This window comes from Typopeltis vanoorti, chromosome 12 (assembly GCF_054136105.1).
Source record: "Typopeltis vanoorti isolate ZY-2024b chromosome 12, IOZ_Tvanoo_1.0, whole genome shotgun sequence".
NCBI lineage: Eukaryota > Metazoa > Arthropoda > Arachnida > Uropygi > Thelyphonidae > Typopeltis > Typopeltis vanoorti.
In genome coordinates, this window is record NC_143560.1 from 139874343 (window position 1) to 139898158 (window position 23816).

Genomic DNA, 23816 nt, shown 5'->3' on the forward strand with positions numbered 1-23816 from the left:
TGCTTAATTTTATCTTTAAAAGCTTTAATTTTATCTGTAGATGTCAAAATATTCTCATTTCTTCCTTGCATGTTGGAGTTCAGCTTGTTCAGATGATCGAATATGTCTGTTAAATAGGCTAGTTTGGAACACCAAAAATCATCTTGTAATAATTTATAGAATTCTGGTTTGTCTTCATTTTGGAAAAACATTAATATTTCTTCTTTAAGTTCAAAAAAACGATCCAATACGTGACCTTTTGAAAGCCATCTTACTTCAGTATGAAGAAGAAGATTCTTGTAACGAGATTGCATCTCTTCACATAGTCCTGCAAATATTCTAGATTTTAATGGTCTGGCCTTGATATAATTAACCATTTGAATAATTTCTTCTAATACGCTTCTTAATTCCAAGCCTTTGCCACCAATGATTCACGATGAATGAAGCAATGAGTTATAATGTTCTCATTTTCTTTTCTAGCAAAGGAAACAAACCCTTTTGTAATTCTAACCATAGAAGGTGCACCATCTGTATATATACCCACACAAGTTTTCCAAGATAGACCATTTGTATTAAAATATGTGTTCATTATATCAAAAACATCTTTTCCCGTCGTAGTTTTTTCGAATTCCTTGCAGCATAGAAATTCTTCGATAATATTATCATCTTCAATGAATCGAGTAAAAACAAGTAAGTGTGCTTTACCACTGATGTCAGTTAACTCATCTAACTGCAAACTGAAAAATTTTGATTCGATTATTTTGGTTATAACTAACTTTTCAATATCGACTGACAGATCATTAATATGTCTACTCATAGTATCATTTGATAATGGAATCTTCTTTATTTCTTCTTCTGCCTCAGTACCAAAAATTATTCTCACAATTGCTGAACAGGCCGGACGAATCAAGGTTTCGCCGATAGTACGAGGCTTCATTTCCTTCGCAATTATTTCAGCGACTAAATAACTTGCTTTTTGAACTCAGTCTGAAATTGTAAACGTTCTTACAAAACTTTTACTTTGTTTTTCTTGTAATCTTATTAACTCTTTGAAATATTCAGGATTTTTATTTGACAAGTCATGTTTTGTGGAGAAATGTTGCAATAATTTGCTAGGAACCATAGCCTCATTTGATAGAACCAAACCACACAAAATATACTTAGGTCTGGGAATTAATTTATCACAACACCACGTAAATCCCATTTTTAGATAGCTCTCTTGATATAAAAGAGGAGTTTTTACATTCTTTTTCATTGTTCCCTCTTTACATGAACTTATTCTTTCTGTTTCTGTTGTTTCATTAGTGCTTTTTTGTTGCTGAATGTTAAAAATAGTCAAATTTTCATTAATGCATCAGTTTTTGATAATTTATTAGTGCAGATTGATTCGTTAGCTTTGCTACAAGTAGACATTTCTTGATCGTCAGAATCTTCACTTCTTTTTTTAAGGAAAAAATTATTCATGATTTTGAAGGGCATATGTAACTAATATTTTATTTTAAAATTTATTTCAAGTAAATAATTTTTTTTCCAGATGAAAAAAGGAAAAACATTTGTTTACTATGTCTCTCGTTATAGTTGGAATATATAACAATAAGAAAAACCTCTACTCACTGAATTTAACGACTTTAATATCGTACTTCGTTTATTCTCACCGATGACAAAAGACTCATGATTTTTGTTTAGGGGAAATGATCATGTATAATACTTGTCACACTGAACAGAGAAATACTAAAACAGACAGCAGGACAACTAACCATTCATTAGTTCATTTTCCCCAGTATTTATGTGCCGTCACATATCTAGTTACTACGACACACGGTGATCTAATGAAATCCCAGGATATAATATAAGAGTGATACAAAAAATGATAATTTTTATATACGCTTCATCCATTAAAATCAAAATATATAATTTTTTTGTTTTTGATTTAGTTATTTGTGGCAACTGAATATTTTGCTTTTTTTCAAATAAACTATTCCAAATTTCGCGGCACCCAGTTTGAGAACCACTGAGTTAGAGGGAGGTAGTTTCTTTAAAATTAAGCTTTCTAACTGCAGTCTTCTTATGTGCTTCTTTTGATAAATATTTCTATGCACTAACTCCATTATGTAAAACATTTGGTGAGCATTGTCACCCTTCTCAACTCTGGAAATCTAAAGTTTTATCAAGCAATAGCAAACTTAAAATCATCAGCTACTAGTTCACAAATCTCTGCTCAGTCTTTAATTGCTGATATTTCATCAAATTTAGATAACAACACTTCACCTCTGATATCATCTTTAGCAAATTTGTGTCATAATATTAGATGGAGGCAAAAGAAAGGCCAAGCACCCCCTGTCCCAACTGAAAGAAGGGGATATATAATTCCAGATGAGTATAAATTTCTAGAAAATGGTGAGCAGTTTTTATTATACAATAGTGGTTGAAGAAGATGAAGAGAGAATTTTAGTGTTTGTGGTACACAAGCTGGATTAGATGACCTTGAAAATAATAAGGATTGGGCATGCGAATACTTTTAAATGCAGCCGAAATATATATCATCAATTATTCAGCCTACATATAGCAATAGGAAGCATTAGGATTCCACGTCTTTTTACTTTCATCATCATCACAAACCATGGGCTCACTGCCCATTGGTGTCCAGAAGCGTCCTTCATTTTCTATCTTCTTTCACCTTTCTTTGTCCAGTATTGCAATTTCTGTACACCCATTCCATACCATCTTGATTCCTTATTTATTATCCATGTTTCAGATCCATACAGTGCACTGCTAAAGATGCATGTTTCCAGTACTCTTGGTTTTGTTTGCAGGCTGATCACTTTACTTTTCCAGATGTTATCTATCAGATTTGTTCTTCCCTTTGCAATCCTGATCTTTATTTCTTTTTTACAGTCCAAATCACACGTGTTTTACTTCCCAAACATGTGAATTGTTCTATATTTTCTATATCAATTCCATCCACTTGTATCTCTTGTTTCATGTTCTTCTCACCAAATACTATTGTCTTCATTTTTTCTAAGTTCATAACAAGTCCAAATCTCTTCCCTTCCTCATTTAACAGTTTCAGTGTTTTTTGTAGTTCTCTTTCATCTTTTTCAATAATAACAAAGTCATCTGCAAATCTCAGATTGTTAATTCTCATCCCATGCACTGATATTCCTTTTGCATCTTCCTTCATTTTATCCATTGCTCTTTCTAAATGTGCAATGAAAATGCTTGGTGATATTGGGTCCCCCCCCTGTCTAGTACCTCTACTTGTTCTAAACCATTTCCCCAAATCATCAGCTATTCTAACTGCTGCAAATGCATTCTGATAAACATCTTTTAATATAGCTATTAGTTTAATATAAATTCCATAGGATTCTAGCACTGCTAATGTCACTTTCTGGTCAATACTATCAAATGCCTTCTGACAATCAACAAAGCAGGTATATACGTTTTTGTTTTTTCTCCTAGCTTTCTCTGCTATTAACCACATTGTCAAAATCTGTTGAATTGTAGTTCTATCTTTCCTAAGTCCTGCTTGCTCGTCTGCAAGGTATGCTTCCAATTGTGTTCTCAATATTTCTGTCAATATCATCATCACTTTACCAAGGTGACTTATAATTTTTGCTCTATAATTTTTACATTCTAGCTTATTTCCTTTCTTGTATAATGTGACTAATATTGATTTCACCTGCTCCTTCTTTCCATACCAAATTAAATAATTAGCGGATTAACCATACTTTTGCCACCATATTTAATCATTTCTCCAGTGATATTATCGTTACCAGGACTCTTGTGTTTTAGCTGTCCTATTGCTTTTTCTACCTCTCCTCTTAAAATGTCCATATCATACTTATTACCTGGTGGTGATATCTGCTTCAATTCATCAGTCAGTTTACCAATGCTATCTAAATCTAGTTTTTCTTCATATAACTCACTACAGTATCTTGTGCATCGCTGTACAATTTTATCTTTATTCATCAATACTTTGCCTTTTTCGTCTTTAACTGTGGTCTGTTTTGGTTGCCACCTTCTGTTAATGGTTCTAATCATTTTAGAATCTCCCTATTTTTATGCTCTCCATAGTACTTTTATATTATTATTGCATTGGGCTTCTAACCATTTCATCTTATCCATTTTGACTGGTTTTTTCACCTCATTACACTTTCTTCTATATTGCTCCTCTATTTGTTCTGATGTATCCCTTCTTATCTTCAACATTCTTTTCTCCTATACTAACTTCAGTGTTTCTTGTCTAATCCATTTCTTCTATATTGCTCCTCTATTTGTTCTGATGTATCCCTTCTTATCTTCAACATTCTTTTCTCCTATACTAACTTCAGCGTTTCTTGTCTAATCCATTTATTCTTGATCTTCTCTTATTCTGGTACTGTTTCTTCAACTGCATCTTCTATCGCCTTCATTACGCCTTTCACTCTTAGATTCGAATTTTTTTTTTCTTTGTCCACACTTTTAAGTTTCTTCTTCTGTACCTTCTTCCTATTTCTGCTGTATCTCTTCGTTTCTGATGATAGGGTTTATATTTTCTTTTTAATTTCAACTTGATGTATGCAATCACTAAACAATGATATGAATCTATATCTGCTGCTTGAAAAGTTCAATGCTGCTGTACTGATGTTACCATCTTCTTTTAATCATATCAATCACGTTCTTGGTTTTCCCATCATTTGATCACCACCTCCGTTTTCTACACATCTTTTGCTGGAATCTTGTGTTACAGATCACCATCTTGTGGTCCACAGCAATTCATTTTTTCTCCTTGTTCGTTTCTTTCTCCAAAACCATATTTTTCCATGACTCTTTCCCAACCATTATTATCTATTCCGACATTGGCATTCCAATCTCCTTCAATAATTAGTACATCTTTTTGCTTTGCTTCCTGGCAAATCAGAATTAACTTACAGCAGATTATTCAGTGCCTTAAAGGGCTTATGTTCATCATTAAATCCCGAACATTAATGGTTGACATCAAGAAAGCAACTATCAATGCTTTTTTCTAACGTATTTACATCAATAACTATAACAGGTTGTTTATTTCACATGGCACAAAATCGTTGGTATTGGTTTGAAGTTATACCATCAAACAGATGCTGAATTCAATACGAAAATGAAATGCTTCAATTAAATGCAGCATCGCTTTTAATTTGCACTAAGTTTTAAATGATTTCATTATGTTATGTATCACTGACATTCACTTTACTAAAGATTTGCCTTTTTTAATGATTTTATAATATCCTTTATCATCCATTTATTTACAAAAAAAGTCTTACAGCGAATTTTCCTGGAACCATTTTTTTAAATCAGATTTCGTATTAATTAAGTCAGTGTTTTTGACTTCGCAGTTAATATGAACCAAAAAAATCCTTCTACATTCTTAAATCATTGCCATTAGCATAAACACTACAGAATTACTTCCACCAGTTCCAGGCAAACACATTACTTGAATAACATTTTATGATTTAATCTGCATAGAATATTCCCTTCCTCTCTCTCACCTTAGAATTACAATAAATTTTAATGATATTACTTACATTGGAGTGTATATTTAACAGCACCAATAGAGGAATCCTACTTATTAGAGTTCTCTTCTCCTCAGTGGATTTATCCACTAAAACTAGATATTTTAATCTGAATAACTAAATTGTCTACCCTTGATTTGTTGATTTCATTCCATGGATATCTCAGCTACTGCCTTCACATAAACAATTTCCTCATTTACACAACAGGTTTCAATTAATCTGATACCCATTCTTTTAGTGTTACACAGTGTTCAGCATTCATTTTATAAATTATGGACTTTGCAACTGTATTATAAATAACTCTTTTAATATCCCGATGATTCGATCTTCATATTAAGATCATTATCTGGAGCATATACAAATATAGAAGACAAACTAAGTTATATTACATACAGTAAGCTAGAGAAACAATGAACTGAACACAAATTATTCTACTGGCATGACCTCTAGTGAAAAAAATATATATATATTTATAAACTACATCAAGCTAAATTCTATTTATGATAACATGAATAAACATTCTTTCTTACAGATAGTTTTCTTTCAGTAACAATGATGTCCTATTTTTAGCATTACAATTGTTATTTTTGATATAGGATCCTGGATTTTCTACAGTCCTGTTTATAGTTGCTCTTAGAATACGTGTGTAGAGGCTTAAGTGCTGTGAGGACATCATGTTGGAGGCTTAATGGATATTTTTACAACACTCAAAAAGAATTAAAATAGACTTTAATGCTTCCTATATTTCGTCCTAGTCACTAGGACATCTTGTAAAAATAGTTATTTGTTGTAAAAATATCCATTAAGCCTCCAACATGATGTCCTCACAGCACTTAAGCCTCTACACACGTATTCTAATCATCCATGGAGAAGAACTAGCACGCAAATCCAAGCAATACGGTAAGTCAAAACTACGACTATCTAGGCAACTAAACAGGCTGGCCTTTTTAAAACGATGTCGGGACACAAGAGTGATACCAAACTGCGTTAAAATGAAGATCAATTTCCATTCTAAAAAAGCACTTCGTATATATAACCGTGCCAGCCAGGCATTACTCCGCGAGCAAATCGCCTCTACACGTGCTACCCTCGCAGTGACGAACGCCGCCATTGGCTCCTTATAATCAGAGCTCTCCACCGTTCTTAACCCTGAACTTTGGTCGATTCTTTCTGGCATTTCGGAAATTCCGCACAGAGAGAATTCCAAAAAATAAAAAATAAACATATCAAGAAATTTAGCAACCTTGTGAAAAACAAACCACAACCACAAATTCAACCTCTCCAGACAGTAATAAACCTCTCTTCCAAAAGGCTCAACGACGATGCCGTTAGCACCCTTTGCCTCGGCCATAATTTTGCCGTCGCTCCGAAAGAAGTGCCGGTGCTTGACGTAATGGTGAACATCGAACATGGAATCGGTCGCTTACCGTCGGAGATAGCTAACAACATCAGACTTGACGTAGCCAACATCCTCGCGCATTCTTCTCCGCCAAAAAGTAATTTATCATATGCCCAATGCACGGCTCTCCTGAAACTACGTAAAGAAAAAAGTATCGTCATCACCAGAGCGGATAAGGGTAATGCCACAGTCGTTCTTAATACCAGCGAATATAAGCGTAAAATGAACATTATCCTCCGCGATCGCGCTACCTACATCCCGCTAGAACACGACCCCACAAAAACACAAGTTAAGAAACTTAAAAAATTTTACTCAAAAAAGTATCTTCCTGGCCCCCAGATGTCACGAAAAAAAACTTAAACCTTTCCGCTCCCGTCCCCCCCGAATATACGGTTTACCAAAAATCCACAAACCCAACTCCCCACTCAGGCCTATAGTAGATGCTACCAATGCACCTTGCTATAGACTATCTAAACAGCTGGCCAACTCTCTGATCCCCCTCACCGGAAGGTCCCCTTCCTATATAAAAAACTCGACCCACTTTAAAGCCCTCACAGAAAATTTAACCTTGAAGAAGACAGACATATTGGTAAGCTTTGATATCTCCTCTTTGTTTACCAATATTCCCTTAATTGACACCTTATCTCTCTTAGAAAAGGTTTTTCCCTCTGACATCTTAGATCTCTTTTCCTTTGCCATTAACTCTGGATATTTCTCTTGGAACAACAAAATCTACAAGCAGATAGAAGGAACTGCCATGGGTTCCCCCCTCTCACCCCCCCTTGCCAATTTCTATATGGAAGATTTCGAAAAACGAGCCATAGACTCAGCCCCACTCAAACCTTCTATCTGGCTAAGATATGTAGATGATGTGTTCTCTATTTGGCCTCATGGCCCGCCCAGACACGTTAGACTCCTTCCTCAGTCATCTCAATAGTCTACATCCAAGAATCCAGTTCACTATGGAAAAGAACAATTGTTTACCCTTCCTAGACACCTTAGTCACACGCCTGCCTAATGATACACTTACCTTCACCGTATACAGAAAACCCACACACACAGGCAGATACATTCACAAACTCTCCCACCACCACCCCTCTCAACAATATGGCATTATTAAAACTCTTACCAAGAGAGCCCACAATCTTTGTTCCAGTGGAACCGCCCTCACTAATGAGCTTAACCACATACACAGCACTTTCCTCTCCAATGGCTACAGCGATCACATTATCAAAAAAATAATCAACTCCTCCCCCATTCCCCTTCCTTCTCGTCAACAAGATTTTAAAAATGCCATCACCATACCCTACATCCGTGGCACATCTGAAAAAATAGCCAAGATACTAAAACAATACAATCTACACACAGCATACAAGCCCCACCGCAAACTGGCTACCCTTATCCGTTCTACAAAAGATCAGCTCCCTCCTCTCTCTCTGCCTGGAGTTTACAAAGTACCCTGTTCCTGTAAGCTGGCGTACTTTGGACAGACAGGCAGATCAGCATCCATCCGTCTAGAGGAACACAAGTCTTACATCTTCAAACACAACTATGGCCATTCAGGCTTGGCTGACCATGTTTTGGACACCACCCACAGAGTATCATGGAAGAAAACCACCATGCTCCACCACAGCAGCTCTCAAAAACCAACCAAATCTCAATAAATATGGGTGCATTAAGCTTCCGAAGATTTGGGAAACACTCATCACCAGAGTTCCCACCTTACATTCCAGGCCACCTACTACTGCCCTTAGAGGGCGCTCTACCTAGATAGGACTTTAGTGTCACCCACGTGGTTGGGCTTAGTATTGTTTGTTATTTGTGCATATGTTACATTAATTTTTTCGTAATCCTCGTAGATGTCCTAGTGACTAGGACGAAATATAGGAAGCATTAAAGTCTATTTTAATTCTTTTTGAGTGTTGTAAAAATATCCATTAAGCCTCCAACATGAAGTTGCTCTTAGAGAGGAAGATTCCATGGGTCGAATATACGCCTTCCATATGTTTGAGATTTTTAGACCATCATTATTGTTCAGATTGGGGTGGTTAGTAAAAATCTCACAGGCTTCCTTAAATTTGCGTTCATACCATGTTTTGGTGTGATGTAGACAACTAGTGTTTTTTTAGTCAATTCTATGTAAGATGTTCAGGGCATTATCAGAAAGGCCAGCTTCACCATAATTATTATATTTAATGTGACGTTTACATTCTTATTGTCTGATTGTTAATAGTATTTTGGCTACCATTTTTTTGAAAAGTATTGCTGATAAATTAAATTCATCTTTCAGTGCCTGTTCACTGGAGCAGATCTTCAGAGCCCTGTTTTTTAGAGTATTAATGACACCTAGTTTTTGTGTTCGGTAGTGGTAGGAGTTTATGTGTATATATTGGCCAGTATGTGTCAGTTTCTGGTAAACAGTGAAGGAAAGATTGCCAGAAGGATGACGTGTGCCAAGTGTATCTAGAAACAGAAGTGTGTTCTGTTTTTCAATCTCACTTGTGAACTGTATACATTTGTGTTCTTTGTTTAGGTGGCTAAGGAATGTGTTTAGTGTCTGGCAGCCATGGGACCAGATCGCGAAAACATTGTCAACATATCTAAGCCAGACTTTGGGTTTTAAAGGGGAGGAACCTAAAGCAAGTTGCTCAAAAGGTTCCATATAAAAGTTAGTAATGGGGAGGATAATTGCGAGCCCATTGCTGTGCCTTCTTTTTGTAGGTAGAAAGCATTCTGCCATACAAAATAACCAGAACGCAAAGATATCTGGAGGGAATTTATTCTGTAAAAGAAGGATTGTGTCACTGATTGGGCCATTCGTAAAGAGGGCAGAGACATCAAAACTGACTGATAAATCATCTTTTTCTAATGTAATGTCTTTGATGATGTTTATGAAGTGTTGCGTGTTTTTGATATAGGAGGGGAAATGACCTACCAACTCCTTGAGTGTTGTTGCTAATTTTTTGGCTAAGTGATAATTCGGGCTATCTATCCCTTCAGCTATAGGCAGGAGTGGTATGTTTTCTTTGTGTATTTTTGGTAGCCCGCAAATTCTTTTGGAACGAGTGTAGTGTGGGAATAGTTTTTTGACCGTATAATCGGGCCATGTGGTAATTGACTTAAGTAGTTTCTCTGTTTTCTTTTTTTATTCTATTGGTTAGGTTGTAGTTAATGAGTTGGTATGTGTTATTGTCCCAGACTAGCAGATTCATTTTTTTGAAGAAGACAGACATATTGGTAAGCTTTGATATCTCCTCTTTGTTTACCAATATTCCCTTAATTGACACCTTATCTCTCTTAGAAAAGGTTTTTCCCTCTGACATCTTAGATCTCTTTTCCTTTGCCATTAACTCTGGATATTTCTCTTGGAACAACAAAATCTACAAGCAGATAGAAGGAACTGCCATGGGTTCCCCCCTCTCACCCCCCCTTGCCAATTTCTATATGGAAGATTTCGAAAAACGAGCCATAGACTCAGCCCCACTCAAACCTTCTATCTGGCTAAGATATGTAGATGATGTGTTCTCTATTTGGCCTCATGGCCCGCCCAGACACGTTAGACTCCTTCCTCAGTCATCTCAATAGTCTACATCCAAGAATCCAGTTCACTATGGAAAAGAACAATTGTTTACCCTTCCTAGACACCTTAGTCACACGCCTGCCTAATGATACACTTACCTTCACCGTATACAGAAAACCCACACACACAGGCAGATACATTCACAAACTCTCCCACCACCACCCCTCTCAACAATATGGCATTATTAAAACTCTTACCAAGAGAGCCCACAATCTTTGTTCCAGTGGAACCGCCCTCACTAATGAGCTTAACCACATACACAGCACTTTCCTCTCCAATGGCTACAGCGATCACAGTATCAAAAAAATAATCAATTCCTCCCCCATTCCCCGTCCTTCTCGTCAACAAGATTTTAAAAATGCCATCACCATAACCTACATCCATGGCACATCTGAAAAAATAGCCAAGATTCTAAAAAAGTACAACCCACACACAACTTATAAGCCCCACCGCAAACTTGCTACCCTTATCCGTTCTACAAAAGATCAGCTCCCGCCTCCCTCTCTGCCTGGAGTTGACAAAGTACCCTGTTCCTGTAAACTGGCATACTTTGGACAGACAGGCAGATCAGCATCCATCTGCCTGGAGGAACACAAGTCTTACATCTATAAACACAACTATGGTCATTCAGGCTTGGCTGACCATGTCTTGGACACCACTCACAGGGTATGATTGAAGAAAATCACCATGCTCCACCACAGCAAATTCAAGAAAGAGTGACTATTCTTAGAAGCAGCAGCTCTCAGAAATCAACCAAATCTTAATAAATACAGTTGCATTAAGCTTCTGAAGATTTGGGAAATACTCATCACCAGAGGTTTCGCCTTACATTTCAGGCCACCTACAATGCCCTTAGAGGGCGCTCCACGTGGTTGGGCTTAGTATAGTATGATATTTGTGTTCATGTTACATTAGTTGTTTTTGTAATCCCCATAGATGTCCTAGTGACTAGGACAAAATATAGGAAGTATTAAATTCTGAGTTAATCCTTTCTGAGTGTCGTAAAAAAATCCATTAAGCCTTCAACATGAAGATTAATGTTTGTAGTTTGATCAATTGACTGACTTTTTTAAAACAGTGTAGGAACAGCAACATCATTCCGAATTGCATCAAACTAATGATGAAATTCACCTCAACAAAGGCAAAACGAATATACCACTGCATGGAGAAAGCGCTACTAAGAGAACAGATCAAGCTACTTAAACACAGATATCTGGATGATCCTGGAAAAGATTATGGACAACACAGTGAACCATATCCTTCAAACGAAGAAAGAAAAGTTAACTTCCAAATTTCAAAGACTAAAAGATTGACAAAACCAGTGGCCATATTCAAATTTCTCCAAAGTGAACGATAACAACCAACCAGAAGCAAGAAACAACAGGAGTCTCCAATCGCCTACAGGTAACAGTAACGTAGTTAACCTATCCAACCACGCTTTAAACAAAGAAACTCTCGGTACTAAAGAAAGGTCTAAATTTTGCTGTAGCACCCAGGTCAATAAATAAACTTGAATTTATTTGTAACATAGAAGAAGGCTATAGATTCAAATAACATAGCAGACAAAATAGGTTTAGAAACTGCCAACATTTTAAATCATAACAAAACAATAACAAGCAACTTAACAAATGACGAATTAACAGCGGTGAAATCATTAAAGTCAAATCCGAACATCGTAATAACTAGAGCCAATAAAGGAAGTGCCACTGTTATTTTAAACCGAACCACTTATGTAGAAAAAAATGAATCTGCTAGTCTTGGACAATAACACATACCAACTCAACCAATAGAATAAAAAAGAAAACAGAGAAACTATTTCCACACTACGCTCTTTCCCAAAGAATTTGCAGGCTACCAAAAATACACAAAGAAAACATACCACTCCTGCCTATAGTCGAAGGGATAGATAGCTCGAATTATCACTTAGCCAAAAAATTAGCAGCAACACTCAAGGAGTTGGTAGGTCATTCCCCCTCCTATATCAGAAACACGCGACACTTCATAAACATCATCAAAGATGTTACATTAGAAAAAGATGATTTATCAGTCAGTTTTGATGTCTCTGCCCTCTTTACGAATGGCCCAATCAGTGACACAATCCTTCTTTTACAGAACAAATTTCCTCCAGATATCATGGTGCTCTTTGCATATGTATTGCTTTCTGGTTATTTTGTATGGCAAAACGCTTTCTACCTAGAAAAAGAAGGCACGGCCATGAGCTCGCCATTATCCCCTCCTATTGCTAACTTTTATATGGAACATTTTGAGCAACTTGCTTTAGGTTCCTCTCCTTTAAAACCCAAAGTCTGACTTAGATATGTTGACGATGTTTCATGATCTGGTCTCATGGCCACCAGACACTAGACGCATTCCTTAGCCACCTAAACAAACAACACAAACAGTTCACAATTGAGATTGAAAAACAGAACACACTTCCGTTTCTAGATACACTTGTCACACGTCTCCCTTCTGGCAATCTTTCCTTCACTGTTTATCGGAAACCGAAACATACTGGCCAATATATACACATGACTCCTACCACCACCCAACAGAAAAACTACGTGTCATTAATACTCAAAAGAATAGGGCACTGAAAGACGAATTTAAAGTTATCAGCGATACTTTTCAAAAAAATGGGTACAGCCAAAACACTATTAACAAAATTCTCTACACGACCTCAATAAAAAACAAAGACAAACCAGACTACAATAAAGCTATAACCATTCCTTACATTAAAGGGACATCAGATAAAATAAACAGAATACTACAAAAATACAACCTCAGAGCTACATTTAAACCTCCTGCAAAATTAAAAAGCTTACTCAACTCATCCAAAGACCCACTCCCTCTGCTGGCCCACCCTGGAGTATACCATATTTATTGCACTGGTAACATACCATATATAGGAGAAACAGGACGCACAATTCCAATCAGACAAAAAGAACATAAACGACACATTAAATATAATAATTATGGTGAAGCTGGCCTTTCTGATCATGCCCTGAATACCTTACATAGAACTGACTGAAAAAGCACTAGTTGTCTACATGACACCAAAACACGGTATGAAAGCAAATTTAAGGAAGCCTGTGAGATTATTACCAACCACCCCAATCTGAACAATAATGATGGTCTAAAATTCCCAAACATATGGAAGGCATATATTCGACCAATGTTATCTTCCTCTCTAAGAGCAACTATAAACAGGACTGTAGAAAATCCAGGATCCTAAATCAAAAATAACAATTGTAATGCTAAAAATAGGACATCATTGTTACTGAAAGAAAACTATCTGTAAGAAAGAATGTTTATTCATGTTATCATAAATAGAATTTAGTTTGATGTAAATAATTAATTTTTTTTTTTTCACTAGAGGTCATACCAGTAGAATAATTTGTGATCAATTCATTGTTTCTCTAGCTTACTGTATTGTAATGTAACTTAGCTTGTCCCATATATTTGTATATGCTCCAGATGATGATCTTAATATGAAGATCGAAACGTCGGGATATTAAAAGAGTTATTTATAACAAGGTTGTAAAGTCCATAATTTCTAAAATGAATCTGATACCCAAATAAACTACAGTGAGTGACTTTCTTAAATAAAGTCAACATTTTAATTTTCGACTTAGCAGCTAATATGAACCAAAAAAAAAAAAAAAATCCTTATATATTCTTAACCACCACCAGTTTTAAATAATTGCCATTAGACACCACAGAATATCAGTATTTACTTCCACAATTTCATTATAATATAATATCTTTCATTCCAAAGTTTATCTTAGTACTAAGAAGCTCACAACATGCTGAGTAGAAATTCTATGGGTAATATGATTTTACACAAATAATTCATATTTAATGTTTATTACAACCTCAATTTGTCTTAATTATAACTCAAGACTTTTTAAAACTAACCAGACAGACATGTGATTGTCCTTTTCTGCAAAACATTACATTCTCACAAAAAAAAGGCTTTTTTTTAATATAAAAATGTTATTTTTTTTCTTTTTCTGAAAGCAACACCAGAATTGTCTATTTACTGAAGCAAAGTCATATCATCATTTTTTACAGAACTTTATTATATTTAGTTATCATATAACTGTTAAAATTTTAAATATTTAGAATAATGCTTTAGAAAACTCATTATGTTCCTTTTTAATATCTGATACATATTACTCAGAACTGAATGGAAAGAATCGAAAAACATAAGTACCTTGCCAAAAGAATGGGTCAGAGGAAGATCATGAGTTGAAAAGAGAGGTATAATATCTTGCTTGAAATCTTTGATCCATATTCCTATATCAATATCTTTACTATAAGGAATAAAGTCACACTGCCGGTAAAAACCTACATAAAATAATAAACAGTTTTTTTGTTTTTTTTTCATAAATTTAAATAATCTTCAAGAAAAGAGCTGCAGAAGAAATTTTCTAAACCTTGACTTCTAAACACTGGCCAAATTATTATTAATACTTTATTTTATAGATTACTTTTATAAGTGAAGTGAACTTAGGTGATTCTAATATATTTGAATTACAGCAGTTGGAGGATGTGTAGGAGAAGAATTCAACAAAGAATTCAACTTGGTTAGGTAGCCTCTGAAAAATATCATGAAACACTCAAAGTGGAAATGCAACTACAAAGTGTCTCATTGTGGTTGTTGTGACTCTCAAGGCATGCAACAATAATCTGAATATTGGAGAAATGGTTTTCACATATGTTATATTAATGGATGAACTCAGTCTGAAGATTCCTCACTTGCACTTAATAGATTCAAAGATGGGTATTTCTTTATTATATCACATTTAAAAAGGAGAGTGTAAAACAGACACATACCATTTTTGTTGTGTGTGCCATGCAGTGATAAATGTAAAACAGCTATACAACATCACTCACCTTGTAAGAACTTTATAGTTTCATTACTTTGTGGCATGAAACATAGAAAAAAATAAAAGGCAAGTGCCTCATTAATCTGGCATGTTTTGTAAAGTTAACTTAAAATAAAAGCTGGTTTTCCAGATGACTGCAATAGCGTTCATATTATAGAAATTTATAAAATTTGAATATCAAATAAAAAACAATGTTGTTTTACATTTTTTTTTTTATATATGAATACTTAGTGGATTTATTCAGTAGTATAAAGTAAAGTAAAATGCTAACTTGAATATCTAATAAAAAAAAAATATCAAATTTAATGTAACTTTCCTTTATAATGTGATTCACAGAAATAATGAAAGAGTGGAGTTCAGTGTACACCCTTATCTTACACCTAATTTTACATCAAGCCATATTTCCACATCTCCTGCTGACTCTTTTAATAGAGAGCATTCCAACCTGTCACCATTTCTTCATTTTCAAAGAAATCTAGTAAGAGGTTTACCAATCCTCTTAAATCTGCTTATGCTCTTTAGCAAGCAGGAAGTGTCTGAGCTTGCCCAAGTTTGCAATATGGTCTTTAACACTGTCAGCCATTAATTCCCAGAAAGTGAATTTCTTGTGGTTCATTTCAATGTAATACACACAGCCTGTAATGTTTTTTTCATTCCAAAGTGCAAATCTTACTCTGCCAACTGGACAGTGGTTAAGTGTTAATATACTTAACAGCAATAGTCCAACCACAGAGCTGTACAGCATGCTACTGCCTTCTACTTGATTCTACTTCCTTCGGCTAATTGTTAATGATGCTACTCACCCACTTCTCCTGATCTTGAAAATGCAGTCTGATAATTCTTCCCTCAAATATATCTTAAATTATCTTTTGCTGATCTGCATAACAGTAAAAAAAAAAAAGAAAAGATAAATACCCTTTCTATAGGGAAGGAATGAAAAAATGATAAGCCATTAGTCATGTTATATTGTAACAGTTTTTTTTTTTTTGAATGATTCAAATAATATATAAATTATGAAATGATTTTACTTTATCAAACACTTCCTGATGAAGGCCAATTCCAAATCTTCTTCACTTCAGGTATTAGGCCTAACCATCTGTTACGGAGCTATCTTTAGCACTTCTAAGCCGTACCCATCCCGAGGATAAGGTGACTAGCCCTATGCCTCCTGGTGTGTCCTATGTCTGTAACTGCATGTGTTCACAGGATTCCAAATGTCTTTTGAAAAGAAATTAAGACATGAAGAGCCAACTCAGCTGAGAAAAGGGATAGTGTAGTGGGAAGCACCGAGTAATGAATGCAAATTATGCTTATCAATCACAATACATGCTTATGACAGATCCCACTACTTTCATTCCATTTCATGTTTTCCATTCTAGTTCCTGATTTATCATCTCAGAAGGCAGATAAATCAGGAACCAGAACAAAACATGATTATGACAGATCCCAGTACTTTCATTCCATTTCATGTTTTCCATTCTAGTTCCTGATTTATCATCTCAGAAGGCAGATAAATCAGCAACCAGAACAAAAATAGCAAGCCCTGTGCATGGACAATGTCCAGAAAAAATATACTTTTTTCATTGTGTACTAGCCTTGTCTGCCTATTTTCAGCAGTCAATAGTCACCAAAATGGCTGACTGAATCGATAACTCTGCTTTGCAACCTACAAGTTGTAGATTAAAATCGTACTGTGGCTTAGATGTTTGTGACTGTCTTTAAGTGTTAAATTATTTTCAATACCTAGTGTGAAACCACCACTCAACTTACTGTAGGCTTGAGTGACTGTTCCTGAATTAGCTAACTTACTATAAATTTTGCTATAACACAATATGCCTAAGAATTAAGTTTTCCATATCCTGGAGAGTTTATAAGAACCATATTTACTTAAATAAAGGGTAGCTGTAGATTCCACAAAAAAAAAAAAAAAAAAAAAGCCTTGTATTTAAAATTGTTGCAATGAATCATGATACTTCTCTTCTTCTTCTTCTTCCTTGGAATCTGTTTACAAATTTTGCTATACACAAAGCTCTTTAGTTGGAAAGATACGAGTTCAAATCTTGGCTAGAATGCCAAGAACCTTTATCAGGACATTTCAAATGAAGGTGAGTTAGATGGTTTTGCATGGAGGTGGCTTGGATTTTCCTCCTGGCTACTTGGGTTTTTTATTTCACAACTGGTCAAACAAGCCAGCAGAACACTCATAAGCTAACCACCTTGTAGTAAAATTATAGTTATGAATACAACTATAATTTTAACTATATAACTATAAATATCCATGGATACTTGGAGAAGGTCATGAGTGCTTAAGGGAACAGTGACAGCATTTCTGCAATCTGTATGTAGCAGTAGTTGAGGATTTGGAGAGATGAAGTATTCTGCTAACTTTGTAGGATGTAGATATTAGATAAGGTGTGGTACATATGGTTAGGTTAAAATGAGAGAGATGCCTCATTGGAAAAGAGACTGATGGCTCTATTAGTTAAAATTTTTATAATCCCATATTGGGAGGGGGGGGGGGGTCATGGAAAAGCTTGTGAATTTATCTTTCCATGTGAGTAGGCTTTCTGTATACCATAAAAGAAAGGTTGCCATTTTTGGATGCTGTGTTACTATAATAACCTAGGTCGATATATTTTAGGTCCTATGTATGCTAACCATAGATAGTTTAGAATAATGTCATGATTTTTATTGCCCTTTGTTGAACAATCTGTTATTTTGGCATCATGTCATTCTAAAGACTTAAAGCAATGAATATAGCTATTAAATTCAATATACAGCATTTTTGTTGGTTTCCAAACTATATGAGGATTTTCCCTTAGTGGTATAATAAACCAAGCCTGCTTTGGTGCTCTTTTGTTCTCAACATCCTTTACATGTTCTTTCATGTAGTTTTCTCCAAAATGCCTTCATGTTTGATATATGCCAATCATGTAGATTTTTTTTATAGGTAGGAAGGTAACTTTGAGGTCATCACCTATAGTAAAGTGATAGCATCTTTATACTCCCTGCTTTCTTGCATGTGTGCAGAACCATTTCATAGTTTTTTTAGAATGCCATTAACAGTTCTTAGAACATAGCCATTCCTTAAAAGCACTTCTCTTAGATAATTAATTTCTTGTTTATTTTTATTGTTTTTACTAAAAAAGTGCATTATTTTTTTCTTTAATAATGGATTTTATGACATCCTTTTTCTAGACATAGTAGAAAAGGCCAGTTTGTATTTCTTCTATAATTAAGATTTTGAAGAAATTTGTGAGAGATCGTAATACAGCAAAGGGCAGGTAAGGGTAATATTATCTAAGAGGGTCAGCATGGATTTGTTAAGGGTGCTGTTGTTTTAGTAATCTAATTGCTTTTTATAATAAAGTAACAAGCGATTGATGATGGAAAAGCATATACTGCCATTTTCTGAATTTTACAAAGACATTTGACAGGATACCACATGATAAACTGATAATTAACTTACCGTATATGGGTTTTGGATATTGGGTTAGTGAAATGGATTGGAGATTGGCTGTCTAACAGATATCAGAGAGTTGTGTATGAGGGAGCAGTATTGAGTCCCAAATTGTTTAATCTTTACATCAATGACATTGCCAATGGATTGCAGGGAAATATTCAGTTGTTTGCAGATGATATGAAGCCGGGAAGGGTTATTAGTAATAGTGCTCATGTGGTAGCCCATCAGGAGGATTTAAATTAAGTTGGACAGATGAGCACATTAATGTGGGTATCAGTTTAATGCAACTAAATGTAAGGTCTTGAAGTTTGGGATTCATTGATGGGAAGCTGCATACTCTTTTGGAGAAACTGTACTAGAGGAAGTGGAGGAGGCAATTGGCCTTGGGATGATGACTGATAAAAATCTGAAGTTTAGGGGACATATTACAAAGGTGATGAAAGTAACCTAGAGGATGCCAACCAAAGAAAGTAGTGTTGTGGATCCATTGTATACGCCCTTATCAGACCACATTTGGATTATTGTGTTCAGATTTGGTCTCAGGGATTTTTATTATTTTTATTATTATTCCGGGAAACTTCAAGGAGTCGACAGACTCATCGAGGGAGGCCCTAACATCATGTCAAGAACAACCATTCTACATTCACACAGTATCTATCATACCTTGCCTTGAACTCATTCACGGTCGTAGCACCCACAACAGACTCTGGCAGCTTATTCCACTCATTCACCACTCTCCAAGTAAAAAACCTAGCTCTAACACCCTTGTCAACCACATTCTTGCCCAGCTTCCATGCATATCTTCTGGATTAATCTTATAGAAACCCTAAAGTAATTTGAATGTCTCAATCATATCACACCTTTTCCGCCTATCGACCAATTTCTGCAACCCACAAATCTTCAACCTATTCTCATAAGGTTCATTCCACAGACCAGCTATCATCTTGGTCAATTGTCTTTGGATCCTCTCCACTTCCTCCCCATTATGAAGAAACCCTGGTGCCCATAACTGGGCACAGTAGTCCAGATGGGGGTCTTATCAAGGCTCGATACAGAGGAACAACAAGTTGTTTGTCTCTGCATGTTAAAGTATTTTTCAGAAGCCAAGTGATTCGATGAGCTGATTTAGCCACTTTTGCAATGTGCCCTCTAAACTTCAATTCCCTATCCACCAACACTCCCAAATCCCTGGCCTCATCAATCTCCTGGAGTATGGTTCCACCAATGTGATATACTGCTGCTATTCTTTTCACCCCGAAGTGCATAACCTTACACTTTGCCACATTAAATTGACATCCATTTTTCCTAGCCTAGTCCTCCAAACTATCCAAATCATCCTGTAAAATTTTGACATCCTGTGCACTCCCAATTGCTCTACCCAACTTTGTATCATCAGCAAACAGGTGAACACTTCCTCTCAGATCCTTTCCTATATCATTGATGAACAAATTGAAAAGCAGTGGTCCAAGAACAGAGCCCTGCGGCACACCACTAGTCACAAGCCGTCTTTTAGACTCAACTCCTGAATAAACCACTCTCTGGTATCTCTCCATTAACCACCCTCCTATCCATCTCACCAACCCTATATCCATCCCCATCTGCTCTAGTTTACTGATTAGGGTTCCATGTGGTCCTGTCAAAGGCCTTGGCAAGGTCCAGGAATCACTGTAAACCCATTACCCTTATCCAGTTCAGCCATCATTGTGTTATAAAACGTGAGCAAGTTACTGAGGCATGATCTACCCTTCACAAAACCATGTTGTCCCCCATACAATATCCCATTTTCATCTATCCAATCCTGTATTTTTTTCTTGACTAATTTCTCTAAGACCTTGACAATGATTCCTGATATGCTAATCGGTTGGTAATTTACAACAGCAGTCTTGGAACCACCTTTATGCAGTGGAACTATTTTCCCCTCTTTCCACTCCCTCGGGACTAACCCAGATCTGAGACTCAAATTAAACAAAATGGTCAAGGGTACTGACAATTCTTTAGCCACTTCTCGTATGACATGAGCTGGTATACCATCCAATCCCACAGATGTATTGACATTGAGGTTATGCAATAGACTACTCACCTCCACTTCATTCACCACAATTCCCATACAATCTACTGGTTCATTCGTTTCTGCAATGTCACCACCTGGATGATATATTCTTGCAAAGTGCTCACTCAGTAACTCAACTATATCACTGATTCAGTTACCTCCCTACCATTGGCATTCTTTAAAATCATTCTGCCATATACATTTTTCCTTTTACTTGCAACATATCGAAAAAACTGTTTAAGATTCTCTTTAGCCTGCATGGCCAATGTTCTTTCGTAATCCTTTTTGCTTTTCTTGCCACACTCGTTACCCTTCTGGCCTGTGCTTTATACCGTTCATGTGCCTGTCGGTCACCTTTCTCCTTAAATTCCCTTCATAGTTGTTTCTTTTTTTGCAGCTCAAGCTTAATGGTGTTATTCATTCATTTGATCCCTATTTCATTTATTATTCAGAATCTAGGTATACAGTCAGCCATTGCCTCTTGCAAACAATTCTTAACTGCCTCCCATGCACTATCAACATCCAGCCCTTGCAGTTTTCCATGCCATGGCACTGAACCAATCAAACTCCTAAGCTTGTCATACTTTCCATCCCGATAATTCCACCTGTACCCTGTCTTAATTGTAAATTCCACACCTTTAGCCACCTCCCAAGTCAAGACCCTATGATCACTCTCACCAATTGGTGGCAATGTGGTCATATTTGTTACAGCCAAATCCTCAGATGTAATTACTAGGTCAAGCACTCTCTTTCCCCTTGTATTTTCCATTGCATGCTGTCGCAGATAGTTATCCCTTAATAACCGCATAAAATCCAATTCTTTCCTCCCGTGTGTCCTCTCCTCACTCCAATCAATGCAACCATAGTTGAAATCTCCCATAATAATTACCCTCCTTCCACTCATTTCTTCTATTTGCTTGCGCATACTGTCACCACCATCTTTTCCATCACCTGGTCTATAGCAGCACCCAATTGTATATTTTGTTCTGCTAGCCACAATCTCACACCAAATGGCCTCAAACGTGCTCTTTTCTCTATCCTGCAGTTCAACTTCTATTCTCCTTGGCTGCAGCTCATCAGCTATCATCTACAATACTCCTCCCCCCATTTTATTCTCCCTGTCATTCCTGAACACACTATACCCATCACATTCAATCCCACTAGCTATATCATCTACAGTCAGCCATGATTCACTAATGCCAATAACCTGTGGTCTGGAAGTGCCAACCATGGCCCAAAACTCTTCCTTCTTGTTCCTAATACTCCTAGCATTAGTGTACATGAATTTAAGACCCCCATTAGCCTCAACCCTACTTGATGCCTTATATTAACTATCCTATTCTGATTTGTTGTCCTTATTCGCTCAGGCATATTATACTCATTCATACATTCAACTGCCTCCCTAAGGACTGTATATCTACTCCCCCCCCCTAATAAATCTAGTTTTCCTGATTTTGCACATCCACTACATTCAGCAACACTTTTTCAAGTATCCTTACACCGTATCCATTCAAATGCAAGCCATCCATCTTATATAGATCCTTTCGCCCATCGAACTCACTCCACACGTCCACAAATTCCACACCACTCGTCATACATAACCCACGCATAAAGTCATTTGCAATTAAGGCCCTCATTTTAAACATTTCACTGTCATACCGCAGAAAAAGACTAATAATTCTAACTCTCTCACTCTTTTCTTCTGCTACCTCAAACAATTCATTCAGGTCCTCTATCATTTCCATTTTGTCTCCTTTCAAATCATTCGTACCTGCCACAACAATAATTTCTTTCACCCTTTCCTTTTGCTCTCTAATAGACTCAGTTACATCGTTCATGGTCGCACCAGGTTGGTATGATTTTGTCAAATCCTCTACTAACACACCTTGTACTAACGAGTCTCCATACATCCATTTGAAGGAGATAAATTAACGCTGGACAGGGTGCAAAGGCAGATAACAAAAGGATATCAGGACTATACAATGTTAGCTATGAGGATAGACTGTGGACATATTGACTGCAGAGTTTGGTTGATAGAAGAAGAGGTGATATTATTGAAATATTTAAATTGTTGAGAGGTAGTTCCAGGGCTGACAGTGGGGAGTTCTTTCATTTGGTAGATCAGAAGGAAGAAGCAAAGACAAGGGACAATCAATGGAAGTGGGGAGTAAAGAGGATGAGGAATGGCTTTTCTGCATGAAACAGTGGTTGGACCTGGAATACATTGTCTAATAGGGTAGTGAGAGCACAAACAGTGAATGAGTTTAAGGAATACAAGAGAGACTTTGTGTTGTTTAAGCTGGCCTCCCATGATGAGTGTTATGATTCCATGAAAGTCCTGAATAATAATATTTTGATCTGGAAATAGTAAAGGAAAGGAAAGAGTAAATGACCATGGAAAAGGAATAGAAGTCCTGCAAATCACATTATCTGGTGCTGTTGTAATGCCAAAGAACACACAGTTGAGAGTAGCTAAGAGGAATATTCCAAGAGAAATGAGACTTGTAATTGAAAGGCAACCTCATTGGTGTATTTGAAAGAACTGGTTAAGAAAAGAAATAATACTTAGCAAGTAGAGGGGATTGCCCATAGTTCTGATTGGTAGACAATTTACATTAGGTTACTGCTTACAGCAAATATTTCAGCCTTCAATTTCAGCTTTGTCAGTGAATTGAAGAAGGGGAGCCAGATGAAGTTCTGAAGGCATCTCTGAAGACTTTGTGTCATCAGAGGATGTCTTTAATGTTTAGATATTTGGAAGCTGAGTTTAAAGTATAAAATGTCAAAGATGTTAGAGAAATTTTCAGAATTAGGAAAGCAACAGAGACAACAGATGAATGATATTCGGTGGGACAAGACATGCTGTGGCAAGGAATACAAATACACGTGTCACATTAGTGTCAGAAAGTCATATGGAGTGTAACTGGT

General features: G+C 36.3%; 1 protein-coding gene across 7 annotated transcripts in view; it reads right to left on the reverse strand.

Annotated features, from left to right (window-relative positions):
- The window catches only part of LOC150101260 (ribitol-5-phosphate transferase FKTN-like), a 353950-nt gene that overhangs the window by 131607 nt on the left and 198527 nt on the right, over positions 1-23816 (reverse strand). For all 7 annotated transcript variants that reach the window (XR_016549166.1, XM_090401598.1, XM_090401595.1 and 4 more), the window contains one exon: positions 14700-14833. Coding sequence is in view for 6 of the 7 variants with exons in the window: in XM_090401598.1 (XP_090257724.1) it covers positions 14700-14833 (134 nt within the window). In the remaining variant the exon portion in view is untranslated. The remainder of the gene's footprint in view (positions 1-14699; positions 14834-23816) is intronic.